General features: G+C 44.9%; 1 protein-coding gene across 2 annotated transcripts in view; it reads left to right on the forward strand.

Moving 5' to 3' along the window:
- QPCT (glutaminyl-peptide cyclotransferase) overlaps positions 1-14260 on the forward strand; it is a 55681-nt gene that overhangs the window by 9238 nt on the left and 32183 nt on the right. Inside the window, exon 1 of one of the 2 annotated variants that reach the window (XM_062209278.1) lies at positions 601-818. The exons of the other annotated variant lie outside the window; for it this stretch is intronic. Coding sequence (XP_062065262.1) covers positions 699-818 — 120 coding nt within the window. The 5' untranslated portion in view covers positions 601-698. Of the gene's footprint in view, positions 1-600; positions 819-14260 lie in introns of those variants that run through there. 2 annotated transcript variants of the gene reach the window in all.

The following is a 14260-nucleotide window of genomic DNA, read 5'->3' on the forward strand; positions in this document are numbered from 1 at the left end:
ACTTCTCATTGATTTCAGATAATCACTTCAATGGGAGTTTGCACGTAGTTGAGTATGATGCTCTTTCCTGTAAGACAAAGCAACCACTTGTGGGGAGGAAAAAAAAAAAAAAGGAACAGATAAGAAAAAGATGCGTGATTAGAGAGGAAATACTTTTCCCTGAGGATTCCAGCCCAGACTGTCTGTAGGGGGTCTCAGGTTTTCCGTCTGTAAGTGGGATTCGTGGTTAAATAAGGGAACGCGAGGAAACCCCCGAGGACAGTGCCTGGTGCGGAGCGTTCTGTAGATGTGGATTCTCTGTCCGCCCCTCGTTAAAGGGCTGGGGGCAAACTCTTCCTGACCTCCGGGTCTGACGGACCCTTCCTCCCCTTTCTATTCCATTGGAGATCATGAAAAAGCTCTCCCCTGTCTCTTCCTTCCTTCCGTTCTCTCCAAGACAAGGAAGCGGCCGTCTTTGTTCCTTTGGATTCGGAAGCCTGTGTCACCGGGGCAGCCCGGCCCGGTGCTTGGCTAAGGTCCGGGGGAGGAGGGCTGGGCTACGGCCTGCGCGGCGCAGCGCGGCGGGAGGCTACCGGAGGCGATGGGGAGGCGGGCGCAGTCGACCCAAGGGTGGAGAAGGGGGAAGGCTAAGGACGCGCGTTCCCGGGCTCGTGACCGCCGGCAGTCCGGAGAACCCGCGCCCAGCCAGCCTTGGGGAGATGGCAGGCGGCGTGGACCTGCGAGTCGGGGGACCCCTCCACCTGCTGCTGCTGGTGGCCGTCCTGACCCTGGCCGCCACGGGGGTCAGTCGAGGCGCCGCAGCCTGGACCGAGGAGAAGGTGAGGGACTGCTTTTGCGTGACTGTACCTGCGCGGCTCTGGCTCGGAGCGGGGACCCCGGGCCCACTCAGCGCCACCGAGGCAGAGCGGGAGGCGGGGCAGGGCTGCGGTTCGCGCCCCCGGCTCTGCGCACGGAGGAGTCGGGGCTCTGCGTCCTTGCCACGGCGGCGCCGGGGCCGGCCTCGGGGTTGTGTCGGAGACGTCAGGGGGACCGGGTGATGTCACGGCCTCCCCTCGGCGGGCGGCGGGCTGACTGGGTTGCTGATGCTCGCAGGAAGCGTTCTCGCCGGCGCCGGCCAAGCCGGGAGGTGAGGGCGCACCGAGGCGTCGCCGCGCACCGAAGCCGGGCGAGGCCAGCGCTCTCTGCGCTCCCGCACGCCGGGGTGCGGGGTGCCCTGGGGGGTGTGCCCCCAGCTTCCCGGCTGTGGCGTGCAAGGATGCTCTTGGGGCGTGCAAGTTTCCCTGGAATCCCAGGATGGGTGCAAGGGATTAGTCTGATGTTTAAGGGGAGCAACTCAAGGAAGGGCTTTTACTGAAGTCCTGCTTTACTTTAAAATTCTTGTTTTTCTTAAAAAAAAAAAAAAAAGGCATATGCTGTTTTCAGAGAAATGTTACCTGGTTGCAGATCGAAATCTCATGTAACACGCTTAAAGAAACAGACATTTCCAAGTTCCCTCTGCGTGAGGTAAATAGGTTCACAAATGTTTCCTTTTCTTGTTGAACAGTTTTGAAATCACCTAATTGCCCAGGGCTTTGGGGAATGTGAATGCTCTTAGAATAAAATGGTTTAAAAGGAACCAAGAAAAGCAGCAAAGTCAAGGGTATACACTTGGACAATGTTATCGAACAGATCTCTGCAAGGCTCACTGGATGCCTGTATTTACTCACTCACTGAAACACAGGGCACACCGGGGAAAGTCCACTCCCACCCAGCCAGTCTGTGTAGGTGAGTAGCCAACCTGAGTTCTCTGGAGCCATCCTTAATTAGCTCTACCCTTAAGGGCTCACTCACGCCCCTCATCAGGAAGTCTGGGCCAGGGAAAGTCAACTCAAGACTGACTTCATTATAGGAAAAACATCTTCCCAGGGGTCCACTGGGGGTAACATCCATGAAGAAAGACATTGAGTTCGTGCACAAATGCTCTCCTTCTTCACTCTACCTTTCTGGTTGGAAATAGGCGAGGGAGTATAGAAAACCAGAATATGGAGCCACTTCAAAACGTGTCTTTAGTGTGCCTGGCAAGGAGGGGAATAAACAATATGGAGACAGACCAAGCAGCTCTGAAGGGCACATTTGTAGGCAGGTGTAGGCGGGGCACTTGTAGGTGGGAGAAAGTGCTGTGATTCCTAAAATGTGTTAAACTCATGACAGTTTGACTGTGGAGAAATGCTTTTTAAAGCATGAATCCCCCTTTGTATTTATTTTTAGAAGCTTTGAATCTTTGTTCCATTGAGAAACTGAATACTTGGAAATGGTACAAACAAAGAAAATGGTGTAAGTAAATGCTGACTGGCTGTGACATTTCCTGATTTTGAGCACCCTCCCCCCTTATTCTGTAGTCTTTCATAAAGTCTTCTGGGTGGCTAGCAAGCAGCCTGGGAGGTGGATCAATCCACATTAAAAGACATGCTTTCCTGCTTTTGATGAGTTTGACTGTTTTAATACCGTGAGATGTGCCCACGGTGCACTGGTCTGCCAACAGGTGAGGTGTGGCAAAGAAAGCATTGATTTTGAAATCCATTTCTTTTGTTTTGAAATAAAGGCGTGCCTCTTTCAGTGGTGTGTAATATGCAAAAACAGATCAACCTTGGTTCATGGCTGTGCTCAGAAGACTATGGTGTGATTATTATATTTGAAACCTGCCAATAATTTTTCCATAGAAGCAATATTATAAACTGTTAGACTTCCAGGTGGGCTGACAGATGGATATTGAGGGGCATTGTCATCTGGGCACCATGAGTCTTACATATTTGAATAAGACCATCTCACTTGAACTCCACAGTCCCCCTGTGCGGAGACTATGCTCATCCCCAGATGAGGAAACTTGACCACCAGCCCACAGATGAGGAAACTTGACCACTATTACAACAGCAAGTTGAAGAACTAGGACTTGGTTTCATCCCTGATCTTTCCTTTCCTCTTCTACTCTCTTTCTAAGGTAACAGTGCCCAGTTAGTGCTGGGGTGTGGGACTGGAGGAAGGCTGGAGGGTCAGAGGAGCTTACTTTTCTCTTAAGGGTCAGGGTGGCCCCAAATGGCATCCCAAAGCAGGTCATTTGTTTTCAGTCACTTCGCCTTTCTCATGCTCTGGTTTCCTCTTTCCTCCATCTCTTTCCATATCCCAAAATTAATTCTCTTGGATCCTGCCCCCACTCCATTCCCAGCCCTGTTCCTCCAGGACAGGCCCATTCCTTGGGTGCGCATTGTCAACCGGCTGCCGAAGGGAATCTCACGAAATCTGTCCTCCCTTAGGTGTGAGTGACTGAGGGCTTTTAAAGGGTTTTGTATGTCTTTAAGAGGACATTAGCTCCCATAAACTAAAAATCCTGCTTCTATTCCAGCTTCCTAATTATAAAGTTAACACGTGCTCTCTTTGAAAATACAGCAAAGAATACTAAAAGGAAAACTAATGTCATCCACTATACTCTCGTGTGTATCTACATTTATAGGGAAAGATCTCATCAGTTTTCATGAGGTATTAATGAGTTAGTCCATGTGAAGCACACAGCAACAATGCCTGGCTTATGGTAAATGCTCAGCAAATGGCAATTATTTTAAAATAAAAATACATGAATATTTATTTCCTACTAGAGATCTGCAGCATATTCAGTGTTATGTCTTGCTGTATTGCTCAGTAGTACGAGTATTACCTTATGCCAATACATAAATTTATACAATACATACATATACATATACAATACAATACATACATACAATTCATTGCAAGCATCATTTGGTGATTGCAAATTCATCTCATTCTGTAATTTATTTCTTTATTCTTGAACGTTTTGGTTATTTCCAAATGCTCTTTACTCTAGAGCGAATACCCAGTGTATTTTAATGGGAAGTCTCTGACTTCATTGTGATGAAAGTGGGGGTGCAAGGGCAGAGGTTTTGAAGAGATGAGCCACATCCGGGAGTGCTGGCTTCACTGAGGGGTCATTCTCCAGGGTGGGCACTGGCAAGCTGTCCACTGCTCTCTCTAGCACTTCCCATTCTTTTGCTTCTTAAAGCCATGTGTACTCTAAAAGTCCTCAGGGTTTCCCACCTTCATGGCTTGAAGGGTCCATAACCATCTACTCTTCTACCCTGCCTGATTCTTACGGAGACCCCAAGGCTTGGACAAGGAGATCAGAATGGGCTGGGTGTTAGTGGAAAGAGAAACACAAATGTCGTTTTGGGGCCTCTTCCATCTGGTAGTAAATATTGTGACATGCATTTCACAAATGAGGAATCTGTTCTTTTCTTTTAAGATTTATTTATTTATTTGAAAGTCAGAGCTACAGAGAGAGAGGGAGAGACAGACAGAAATCTTCTATCTGCTGATTCACTTCCCAAATAGCCACAAGGACCAGGGCCGGGCCAGGCCTAGGCCAGAAGTCAGGAGCTTCATCCAGGTCTCCCACATGGGTGGCAGGGGCCTACACACTTGGGCCATCTTATGCTGCTTTCCTCAGCCCATTAACAGGGAGCTGAATTGAAACTGGAGTGGTACCCATATGAGATGCCGCTGTCACAGGTGGTGGTGGCTTTACCCGCTACGCCAGCCCCGAGGAACCTTTTCTTAGACACAACTAATAACAGAGAAAGCTGTGATTTGACCCTAAATGATTGTGTTTCAAGCCTGCATTGTTCTGTTTTTAAGCAGAGGGTCGTTGGGTTTTAAAAAGACAGACGTTATCTTACTCAGTTCCCAACTCTTTCCCAGTGGCTTTCGTAATGTCAGTGGCTGAGCTGAATTTGTAGGTGGGCAGAGGTGTTAACCCGAAGGCTCTCAGGGAAGCAGTCGTTTGTGTGGAAGCCAGACCTGATTTGGCTGCGCTCCTGTAATGATCTCTCTTTCATTCAATGGTTTGGAGCCTCAAATCCCCCTGCAAGGTGGGCCAGTTCACAAATTATGTAATTAAAACCCCCTTTTGTCTGGCACCATGAGCTAAGCCTAGAAGAGAGGCTTCAGTTCACACCTTTTTAGCTGAAAGATTCTTGTCACCCTGAGCAGACTGATTGTCCTTTTCTGCCTGGATAAAAAGAGGAGGCAGGGGCTGTAACAGAGCCTCATTCCTCTGAGACTGCCCGCGCCAGTAGAAAATTGTCAACAAGATGATCGAGGTTTCGCTGAAATTATCCTAGAATAAACAAGAGTTCCCATTGACCACCGGGCTCAACACTTTGCCTTCATTACTTTCTTCCTACTGAGTCCACAGGTTCTTCCCAACTTTCTCCTCTTGTTCATCGGTCGCATCTCCACATAGCTCTTTATATTTATTGAGTTCTGAGAAAAAGACTCCTTAATAACTGAAGGCAGTTATGGGCATTTGGAAGCCCACATCCTAATACTGGAGTACTTGGGTTCAAACCCTGACTCTGCTTCTGTTCCACCCTGGGAGGCAGCAGTGATGGCTGAGTCATTGCAACCCTTGCAGGAGGCCTGGATTGGGTTTCCAAATCCTGGCTTCTGCTTTGCCCAGTCCCAGCTCTTGTGGGCATTTTAGGAATGATCACAGATGGGATTTCTCTGTGTGACTGTCTCTAGGCCACTCAAATAAATAAATGGAATGTGTGCTAATGAGATTGAGAAAGTCAGATGCTTTTCCATGTAAAGTTTTAGTGAATGAAAGGGCCTAAGTGATGAACTGAGGGGGTTGTTTCCTGTTCTCTGTGCTTTACCAGTGGGAAAGCATTTTAAAAAATATTTTATTTATTTATTTGAGAGTTAGAGTTATAGACAGAGATGAGGAGAGACGGAGATAAAGGTCTTCTATCTGCTGGTTCACTCCCCCAATGCCTGCAATGGCTGGAGCTGGGCTGATCAGAAGCCAGGAGCCAGGAGCTTCTTCCAGGTCTACCACATGGTGCAGGGGATGAAACATTTGAGCAATTTTCTGTGCTTTCCAAGGCCATAACAGAGAGCTGGGTCAGAAGTGGAGCAGGGGCCAGTGCTGTGGCACAGCAGGTAAAGCTGCTGCCTGCATTGCCGGCATCCCTTATGGGTGCCGGTTCTAGTCCCAGCTGCTCCACTTGCAATCCAGATCTCTGCTATGGCCTGGGAAAGCAGTAGAGGATGGCCCAAGTCCTTGGGCTCCTGCATCTCCATGGGAGACCCAGTAAAAGCTCTTGGCTCTTGGCTTCTGGTCGGCTCAGCTCTGACCATTGTGGCCATTTGGGAAGTGAATCAGTGGATGGAAGATCTCTCTTTCTCTGCCTCTCTGTAACTCTGCCTTTCAAATAAATCCATAAAATCTTTAAAAAAAATAGCAAAAAACAAAAAACAAAGAAGTGGAGCAGCCAGGACACAAACTGGTACCCATATGGGATACCAGTACTACAGGCAGAGACTTAGTCCACTATGCCACAGCACTGGCCCCTATAGGGAAGCATTTATCTCTGTGACTACAAGGACATCTTTGCTCCCAGAGAGGGAGGGAGGGAGGGAGGGAGCAATTTACTGACGTATGTTTATGAGATGGTTGAGCCCAGGAGGTAGGAGCAACACTTGTCTGCTGAAATCACCCTTTATTCATCCTCAAAGCATTTTTTGGTGCTAGTTGTCAGCCAGGTTTCATCCATAATATCTCTTAGTTAGAGATGCTGAAGGGCTATTTATTTTGTTTATTTTTTCTTCAATTTTTTTAAAAGTTTTAAGGATTTTATTCAGTGAGAGAAATGCATAGGAGAGTGAGGGTTTTATCTAAGGGAGAGAGAAAAGCCTAGAAATTAAGCTGGGATCCTTATCAAGCAGAGAGCAGGCCAGGAACCAGCCATGTGCAGCAAGTGTGCAGGTAGGGAGCAAGTGGCCCCAAGGCCAGCAAGAGCAACAAAGACAATAAGAGCAGAAAAAAAAAAAAAAAAAAAAAAAGGCTGGGCCCACCGTGTCCCAGGCCTTTTATCCACATCCAAAGGGGAGTGGTTATGTAGCCTGATTGGCAGGTGGGCATACAGATGGGGTCAGGTAGGGGCATGAGATCACACAGGAGCATGGTGAAGGCATGGCCTTCCAGTCTTCAGTCTTTTAAGAACCCTTTCCAGCTTCTATAAGTCACCTATTTAAACATGACCTTGATTTGCTCACTGTGAGCCTGAAGAGAGTGTCCGAAGTGGCCAGGTAGACTCCAGGGTGGAGTAACGGACAGCAAATACAAAAGGAGCCACTGGTCAAATGGCCCTTGACACAGGAGTTCTTGATTGTCATAGTGACTACCCTGGGCCGACCCAGTTCCAAGTCATCAAAAGTATCAACTCTCAGAACTTCAAAAAGAACAAAACCCACTAACATTGAACTACAGTACTTCCTGGCCCATTGCTATACATAGCAACCCTTCTCTTCCATCTTTATACTTGTGCATTTGATTTGGTATTTAAGACAGAAAAAATATGCCCACTTTGCTTTATTATTATGTAAACAGTCTTAGAGAAGACAGTTTTAGAAGGATATAGCTTTCCTTAGTTGACGAGTTTGCCTAACATTATTGAACGTTCAATGTTAAATCAAGACCTGTGTAGCTCTGGGGGTGAGCAAGTAGAAAACAAGACAGATAGTTCTAGCCCTGTGACAGCTTGTCTGAAATATAGACAGCAGACAAGTAAATACACAAATAAATGGTCTCCAAGCTACAACTAAAATGAGTAGCGGTTGGCCAGATAAAGAGGAAGAGAAACATCCTGTAAAGCAAAAGGCACTGCAGATGCCAAGGCCCATGGGGGCGGGGCTTCAGAGTGCTTTGTACCTGGCCGGTCAGCTGCCAGGGTGACCGAAGCCTGGGAGAGAAGGGGCCAGCATGTACTGACTGAGGCGGCAGAAGAGACCAGACAGGCTCCTGTTGGGTGGTTAAGTAATAATTAACCATGGCAGCCTTCTGAGCACTTGCCTCTGTTGTCTACTTTCCCTTCTCCCATTTCTTCTTTTTTTTTTTTTTTGCCAGTCTTATTTTTTTTATTTAATAAATGTAAATTTACAAAGTGCAACTTTTGCATTGTTGTGGCCTTTTCCCCTATAACCTCCCTCCCACCCGCAGCCATCCCATCTCCCACTCCCTCTCCCATCCCATGCTTCATCAAGATTCATTTTCAATTATCTTTATATACAGAAGATCAACTTAGTATATATTAAGCAAAGATTTCAACAGACTGCACCCACACAACCGCACAAGATATAGGGTACTGTTCGACTAGTAGTTTTACTGTTAATTCTCATAGTAAAACACTTTAAGGACAGAGATCCTACGTGGGGAGCAGGTGCACAGTGACTCCCATTGTTGATTTAACGATTGACACTTATTTATGAAGTCAATAATCACCCGAGGCTCTTGACATAAGCTGTCAAGGCTATGAAGACTCTAGAGTTCACCAACTCTGAACTTGTTTAGTTAAGGCCCGTATCACAGTGGAGGTTCCTTCCTCCCTTCAGTGAAAGGTGCCTCCTTCTCTGATGGCCCGTTCTTTCTGCTGGGATCTTGTTCACCGAGATCTTTCATTCAGGTTGTTTTTGCCACAGTGTCTTGGCTTTCCATGCCTGCGAGACTCTCATGGGCCTCTTAGCCAGATCTGAATGCCCCAAGGGTTGATTCTGAGGCCGGAGTGCTGTTTAGGGCATTTGCCATTCTATGAGTTTGCTGTGTATCCTGCTTCCCCACAGGATCATTCTCTCCCTTTTAATTCTGTCCTTCATTATTTGCAGACACTGGTCTTATTTGTGAAATCTCTTCGACACTTAACCTATCTTTTTGACCAATTATGTACTTAAACTTATCACTTTAACAAGTGAGATGGCATTGGTACATGCCTCCTTGATAAGACTGAATTGGAATCCCCTGGCACATTTCTAGCTCTACCAACGGAGGTAAGTCCGAGTGAGCATGTGTTGACCTGTATATCTCCTCCTTCTCTTATTCCCACTCTTATATTTAACAAAGATCACTTTTCTGTTAATTTTAAATGCCTAAGAATAATTGTGTATTAATTACAGAGTTCAACCAATGGTATTAAGTAGAACAAAACAACAACAACAAAAAATATTAAAAGGAATAAAATAGTAAGTTGTTCCTCAACAGTCAAGACAAGGGTTGATCAAGTCATTGTTTTTCATAGTGTCCATTTCACTTCAACAGGTTTCCTTTTAGATGCTCGGTTAGTTGTCATTGATCAGGAGTAAAAACCAATGAAATCCGGTCATTTGCAACAAAATGGAGGAATCTGGAAAACATCATGCTGAGTGAAATAAGCCAGTCCCAAAGGGACAAATATCATATGTTCTCCCTGATCGATGACAACTAACTGAGCTCCCATTTCTTTTGTCTTCTAGCTTCAGCTTTATTTATTACGTCAGGACTTAGACCCTGGACATACCAATGAATTTAAAGGCTGTGGTGACAAACCATGAAGGAAATCGATCTGTAAGGTGTATTACTGGTAAACAAACAGACACTGTCAAATATTCAGGCACAGCATCAATATTCAGGAGTACACCGGAAATACATAATTGAGGTAGAGGAGAGCAAGCATAGGGTTGGGAATCTAAAGGGAAGGGTGGTTTCATGAATTTACCTGTAACTTTCCTGAAACTTTGGAAAATCAGCTGGTTTCCATGAACCTCAGTTTCCATTGAAATAAATCAAGGAGGCTGGACTAGGTCATCCCTAAGTGGCTTTTTTGGCTCTAACATTCTGTACCTCTCTAGTGATTGATAGCAAGGAATAATAGAACCAACACCTATTTACTATGGCAGTTTACATGTATTAGCACACTTAGGTATAATTGCACTAGGATGTAGGTGTTATTTCCTCTACTCTGAAGATGAGGAAATTGAGCATTAATTGAGCATCCTGGTCAGGATCACAGCTAGTCAGTGGCAGGGTGCTGAGTTGAAAGCCGAGTTGAGAGGGTATGTCTGATTCAACAGCCGATGGATGCTCTTTGTATGATCAGTGCTTGACTATGACACTGAGGCATCTCAAAGTGCAGATAAGTATAAGTAATTAGGCAATAGGCATTCTCTAATTCCAGTTTCTCATCAGCCACATGGAGTGGTTCACATGGAGTGAAAACACCCGCATGATTAAACATATTCAACTAAGGCTGGCCCTGAACGAAGCTGTAAAATAGTTAAGCCACTTTCAATTTCTGGCTTTCATTCCAAAGAATGCAATATTCTTATGTGACCCTCATCATTCCCCGTAGGGAAGAAATCATCTGATGAACCACTCACTTCCCTTTGAGGAGGAGTAACACATTCTTTCATTGAGTGTCTGATAAACATGTGATAAATGAATGATTCATCAATGCTAGTGTCATAAGAAAATGCAGCATGTGTTAAGTCATATCCAAGATATATCCTGTTTATTTAGTTTTTTGATTGACATGAAGCTATTAATGTATATTTATGGGGTAAAAATGTAATGTTCTGATAGGTGCCCACTTGGTGGAATCATTGAATTAGAGTAACTAGCACAACCATCACCTGGAAGATTTATCATGCCTTTGTGGTAAAAAACATCCAAACTCTCTCCTATTTTGCACTGTACAGTACATTATTATAACCTGTAGCCATCCTGCTCTGCCGTAGAACACCAGATCTGATTCCTCCTGTCTAACATTGTGCCCACTGACTGACCTCTGTCCATTCCATCAACCCCTACCCCCTCCCTATCTTCTGGTAACCACTGTTCTACTCTGAACCTCTACGAGCTCAGTTGTTTAGAGTCCACATATAAGTGGGATCATGTGGTATTTGCCTTTCTGTGCATGACTTATTTCATTGAACATAATGCCCTTTGGTCCATTTAAACTTTTTTTTTAATGGTTGAATAGTATTACATTATGTGCTATATACCACATTTTCTTTATCCATTCATGTGTTGGTGGACATTTAGGCTGATTGCACATATTGACTATTGTGAATAGTGCTACAGTAAACATGGGAGTATAGATGTTTCTTTGCCAGACATTGTCTCAATGATTTAATTTTCTTTGGATATGTACCTAATAAAAGATTAGCTCTATTTTTAATTTTTAAAAGGATGTTAATCAACTTTATGACAACAATTTTGGCAACTTATGTGGAATATACATATTTCTTCAAAAATAAAAATTCAGGGACTGACATCATGGCATAAGGAGTTATGCTGCTGCCTGTGATGCTGGTAGCCCATATGGGTGCCCGTTTGAGTCCCAGCTGCTTCACTACTGATCTAGCTCCCTGCCAAAGCACCTGGGAAGGCAGCAGAAGATACTCCAAGTAGCTGGACCCCTGTACCCACATGGGAGACCTGGATGAAACTCTTGGCTCCTGGCTTCGACCTGGCCCAGCCCGAGCCATTGAGGCCATCTGGGGAATGAACCAGCAGATGGATTACCTGTGTCTCTGTCTCTTCCTGTCTCTCTCTCTGTAACTCTGCCTTTCAAATAAATAAAATAAATCTTAAAAAAAAAAAAAAAAAAACCATTGGCCGGCGCCACGGCTCACTAGGCTAATCCTCCGCCTTGCGGCGCCGGCACACCGATTTCTAGTCCCGGTCGGGGCACCGATCCTGTCCCGGTTGCCCCTCTTCCAGGCCAGCTCTCTGCTGTGGCCAGGGAGTGCAGTGGAGGATGGCCCAAGTGCTTGGGCCCTGCACCCCATAGGAGACCAGGAGAAGCACCTGGCTCCTGCCATCGGATCAGCGCAGTGCGCCGGCCGCAGCGCGCCTACCGCGGTGGCCATTGGAGGGTGAACCAACAGCAAAAGGAAGACCTTTCTCTCTGTCTCTCTCTCTCACTGTCCACTCTGCCTGTCAAAAATAAAAAAAAATAAAAACCCATAAATTCAGAAAACGGACGTGGAAAGAAGTTTTCATAGCTTATATATCTTCAAGAAATTAAATTTATTTTAAAAATCTTTTTAGAGACAACTAAAGATGTAATTAGTTTAACTGATGAAATCTGCTAAACATTTATTTTTATTTTTTTTTAAACTTTTATTTAATGAATATAAATTTCCAGTGTACAGCTTATGGATTACAATGGCTTCCCCCTCCCATAACTTCCCTCCCACCCACAACCCTCCCCTCTCCCGCTCCCTCTCCCCTTCCATTTGCATCAAGATTCATTTTCAATTATCTTTATATACAGAAGATCAATTTAGTATAAAGATTTCAACAGTTTGCACCCACATAGAAACACAAAGTGAAACATACTGTTTGAGTACTAGTTATAGCATTAAATCACAATGTACAGCACATTAAGGACAGAGATCCCACATGAGGAGCAAGTGCACAGTGGCTCCTGTTGTTGACCCAACAAATTGACACTCTAGTTTATGGTGCCAGTAACCTTCCTAGGCTGTCGTCATGAGTTGCCAAGGCTATGGAAGCCTTCCAAGATTACCGACTCTGATCATATTTAGACAAGGTCATAAAAGACAGAGTGAGGATAGTAACCAATGATCCTAAGAGTGGCATTTACCAGGTTTGAACAATTATACAGCATTAAGTGGGGAAGAGGACCATCAGTACACACAGGTTGGGAGTAGAGCCATTGGTGGTAGAGTAGAGGTTATGATTACAAAGGAATGAGGCCCAAGTGCATTAGACAGGGCCTAGAACAAAGGACAGAGTCATTATTAGAGGAGCTAAGAAAGGTGCTGTCTAAGCTACAATTAAGTTTTCTGATTGAGAGGCAAATAGAACCTGATAGAAGGGGCTTGATAATAATCTGGTGGGCTTTAGGCCTTGTAAATTCAGAGGCCCAGACCTATCTATCTCTTCACATGGGGTATATCCTAAGGGAGGTGTGAACCTCCTAGGGGAAGGCACTCTGTTGACTTTCATTACTTGGCTGGCCTGGGAGGAGAGCTGGCCAGGTAAAGGCAGGGGGCATCTCTAACAAGAAATTTACAGTTCTGCCTGCAATGTTGCTGACCCTACTTGACCATCCCCTCAGCTGCAGTGGTCACTTTGGAAGTTGGGCTGAGTGAAGGGCTTTTCAGCTTAGAGCCAATAAGATCTGTGGCTCTGACCTGGGCATCCTTCGACTCCAGGGCAGGTCCATTTCCAGTGATCCCACTCTTGGCAGAGCTGCCAGGGCTCTTCACAAGCTGACTTCTGCTGAAGCCCAGGCTTACCACATTGAAAGCCACTGCAGTGGACTGGCCTGTTGGGTCTCCTTGAGGGCAGCTCACTGTACAGATCAGCCATTAATAGGCCTGCCACCCATTGCTTCTGATGCCGAGCTTTCTTTTCCTCCTGGTTTGTGTTAAAGCAGACCAGAGGATGCAAGTCAAGGGAGTGCCCAAGTCCCATCTCTAATCTTCAGTGACCTGAACTACAAGTCTATAGTCACAGGCATGTTCTGTAGTAGTTTTTCTAAGGTAGACAATGCCCATGAGGAAAATTATATTCTCACTTTAAAACTTTCTTTCCCTTTGGTCTGAAAGGGAGGTTTTTTCTACTTACTGTATACTTCGCTGATGGCGAAGTGAATCTAGCTATGAAATTATTATTTAAGTTCTTATTTTGGCTATGCTATTACAGAAAAATGTTAGCCATCTCTTTTATAAGGTCTAAAGATTAAATTGTGCATCCTACAGATTCCTTTATAATAGAATTAGTTTCCTACCTTGAAGAGAATAGAGAAATGAAAGAACAAGTTGGGCTTAGAATAGAGAAATGAGGGAGCAAGTCCTAGATCGCTTGCTGACAATAGAAATCTGCTAAACATTTAAAGAAGAAATAGTAGCATAATAATGTGTTCTTTTCAAAAATAGAGAAGGTGCAACTATTTTGAAAGACAAACCTAACCCTCATATAAAAATTTAAGGAATCAAAAAATGAAAAAAAATGCTTAAATAAATACATAGTTAATTCAATCCACAGTAAAATGTGAATCATTCGTTTTTTTTCTCTTTCTCTTTTGTATATTTGCTCTACTAATGAGATATGTACTTTCATGTGCTTTCATAGTGATAGTTACCATCATTTCTCTGTTTCAAAAGATTTATTTCTTTACTTGAAAGGGAAGTTACAGAGAGAGAAAGGGAGAGACCAAGAGAAAGATCTTCCATCCAGTGGGTCACTTCCTAATGATTGCAATGCCTGAAGCTGGGCTAGTCCAAAGTTAGGAGCCAGGAGCCTCTTCTGGGTCTCCCACATGGGTGGCAAGAGCCCAAACACTTGGGTCTTCTTTTGCTGCTTTCCCAGGCACATTAGGAGGGAGCTCGATTAGAATTAGAGCAGCTGGGAACTAACCAGCAC

This window comes from Lepus europaeus, chromosome 13, assembly GCF_033115175.1.
Source record: "Lepus europaeus isolate LE1 chromosome 13, mLepTim1.pri, whole genome shotgun sequence".
Taxonomy (NCBI): Eukaryota; Metazoa; Chordata; class Mammalia; order Lagomorpha; family Leporidae; genus Lepus; species Lepus europaeus.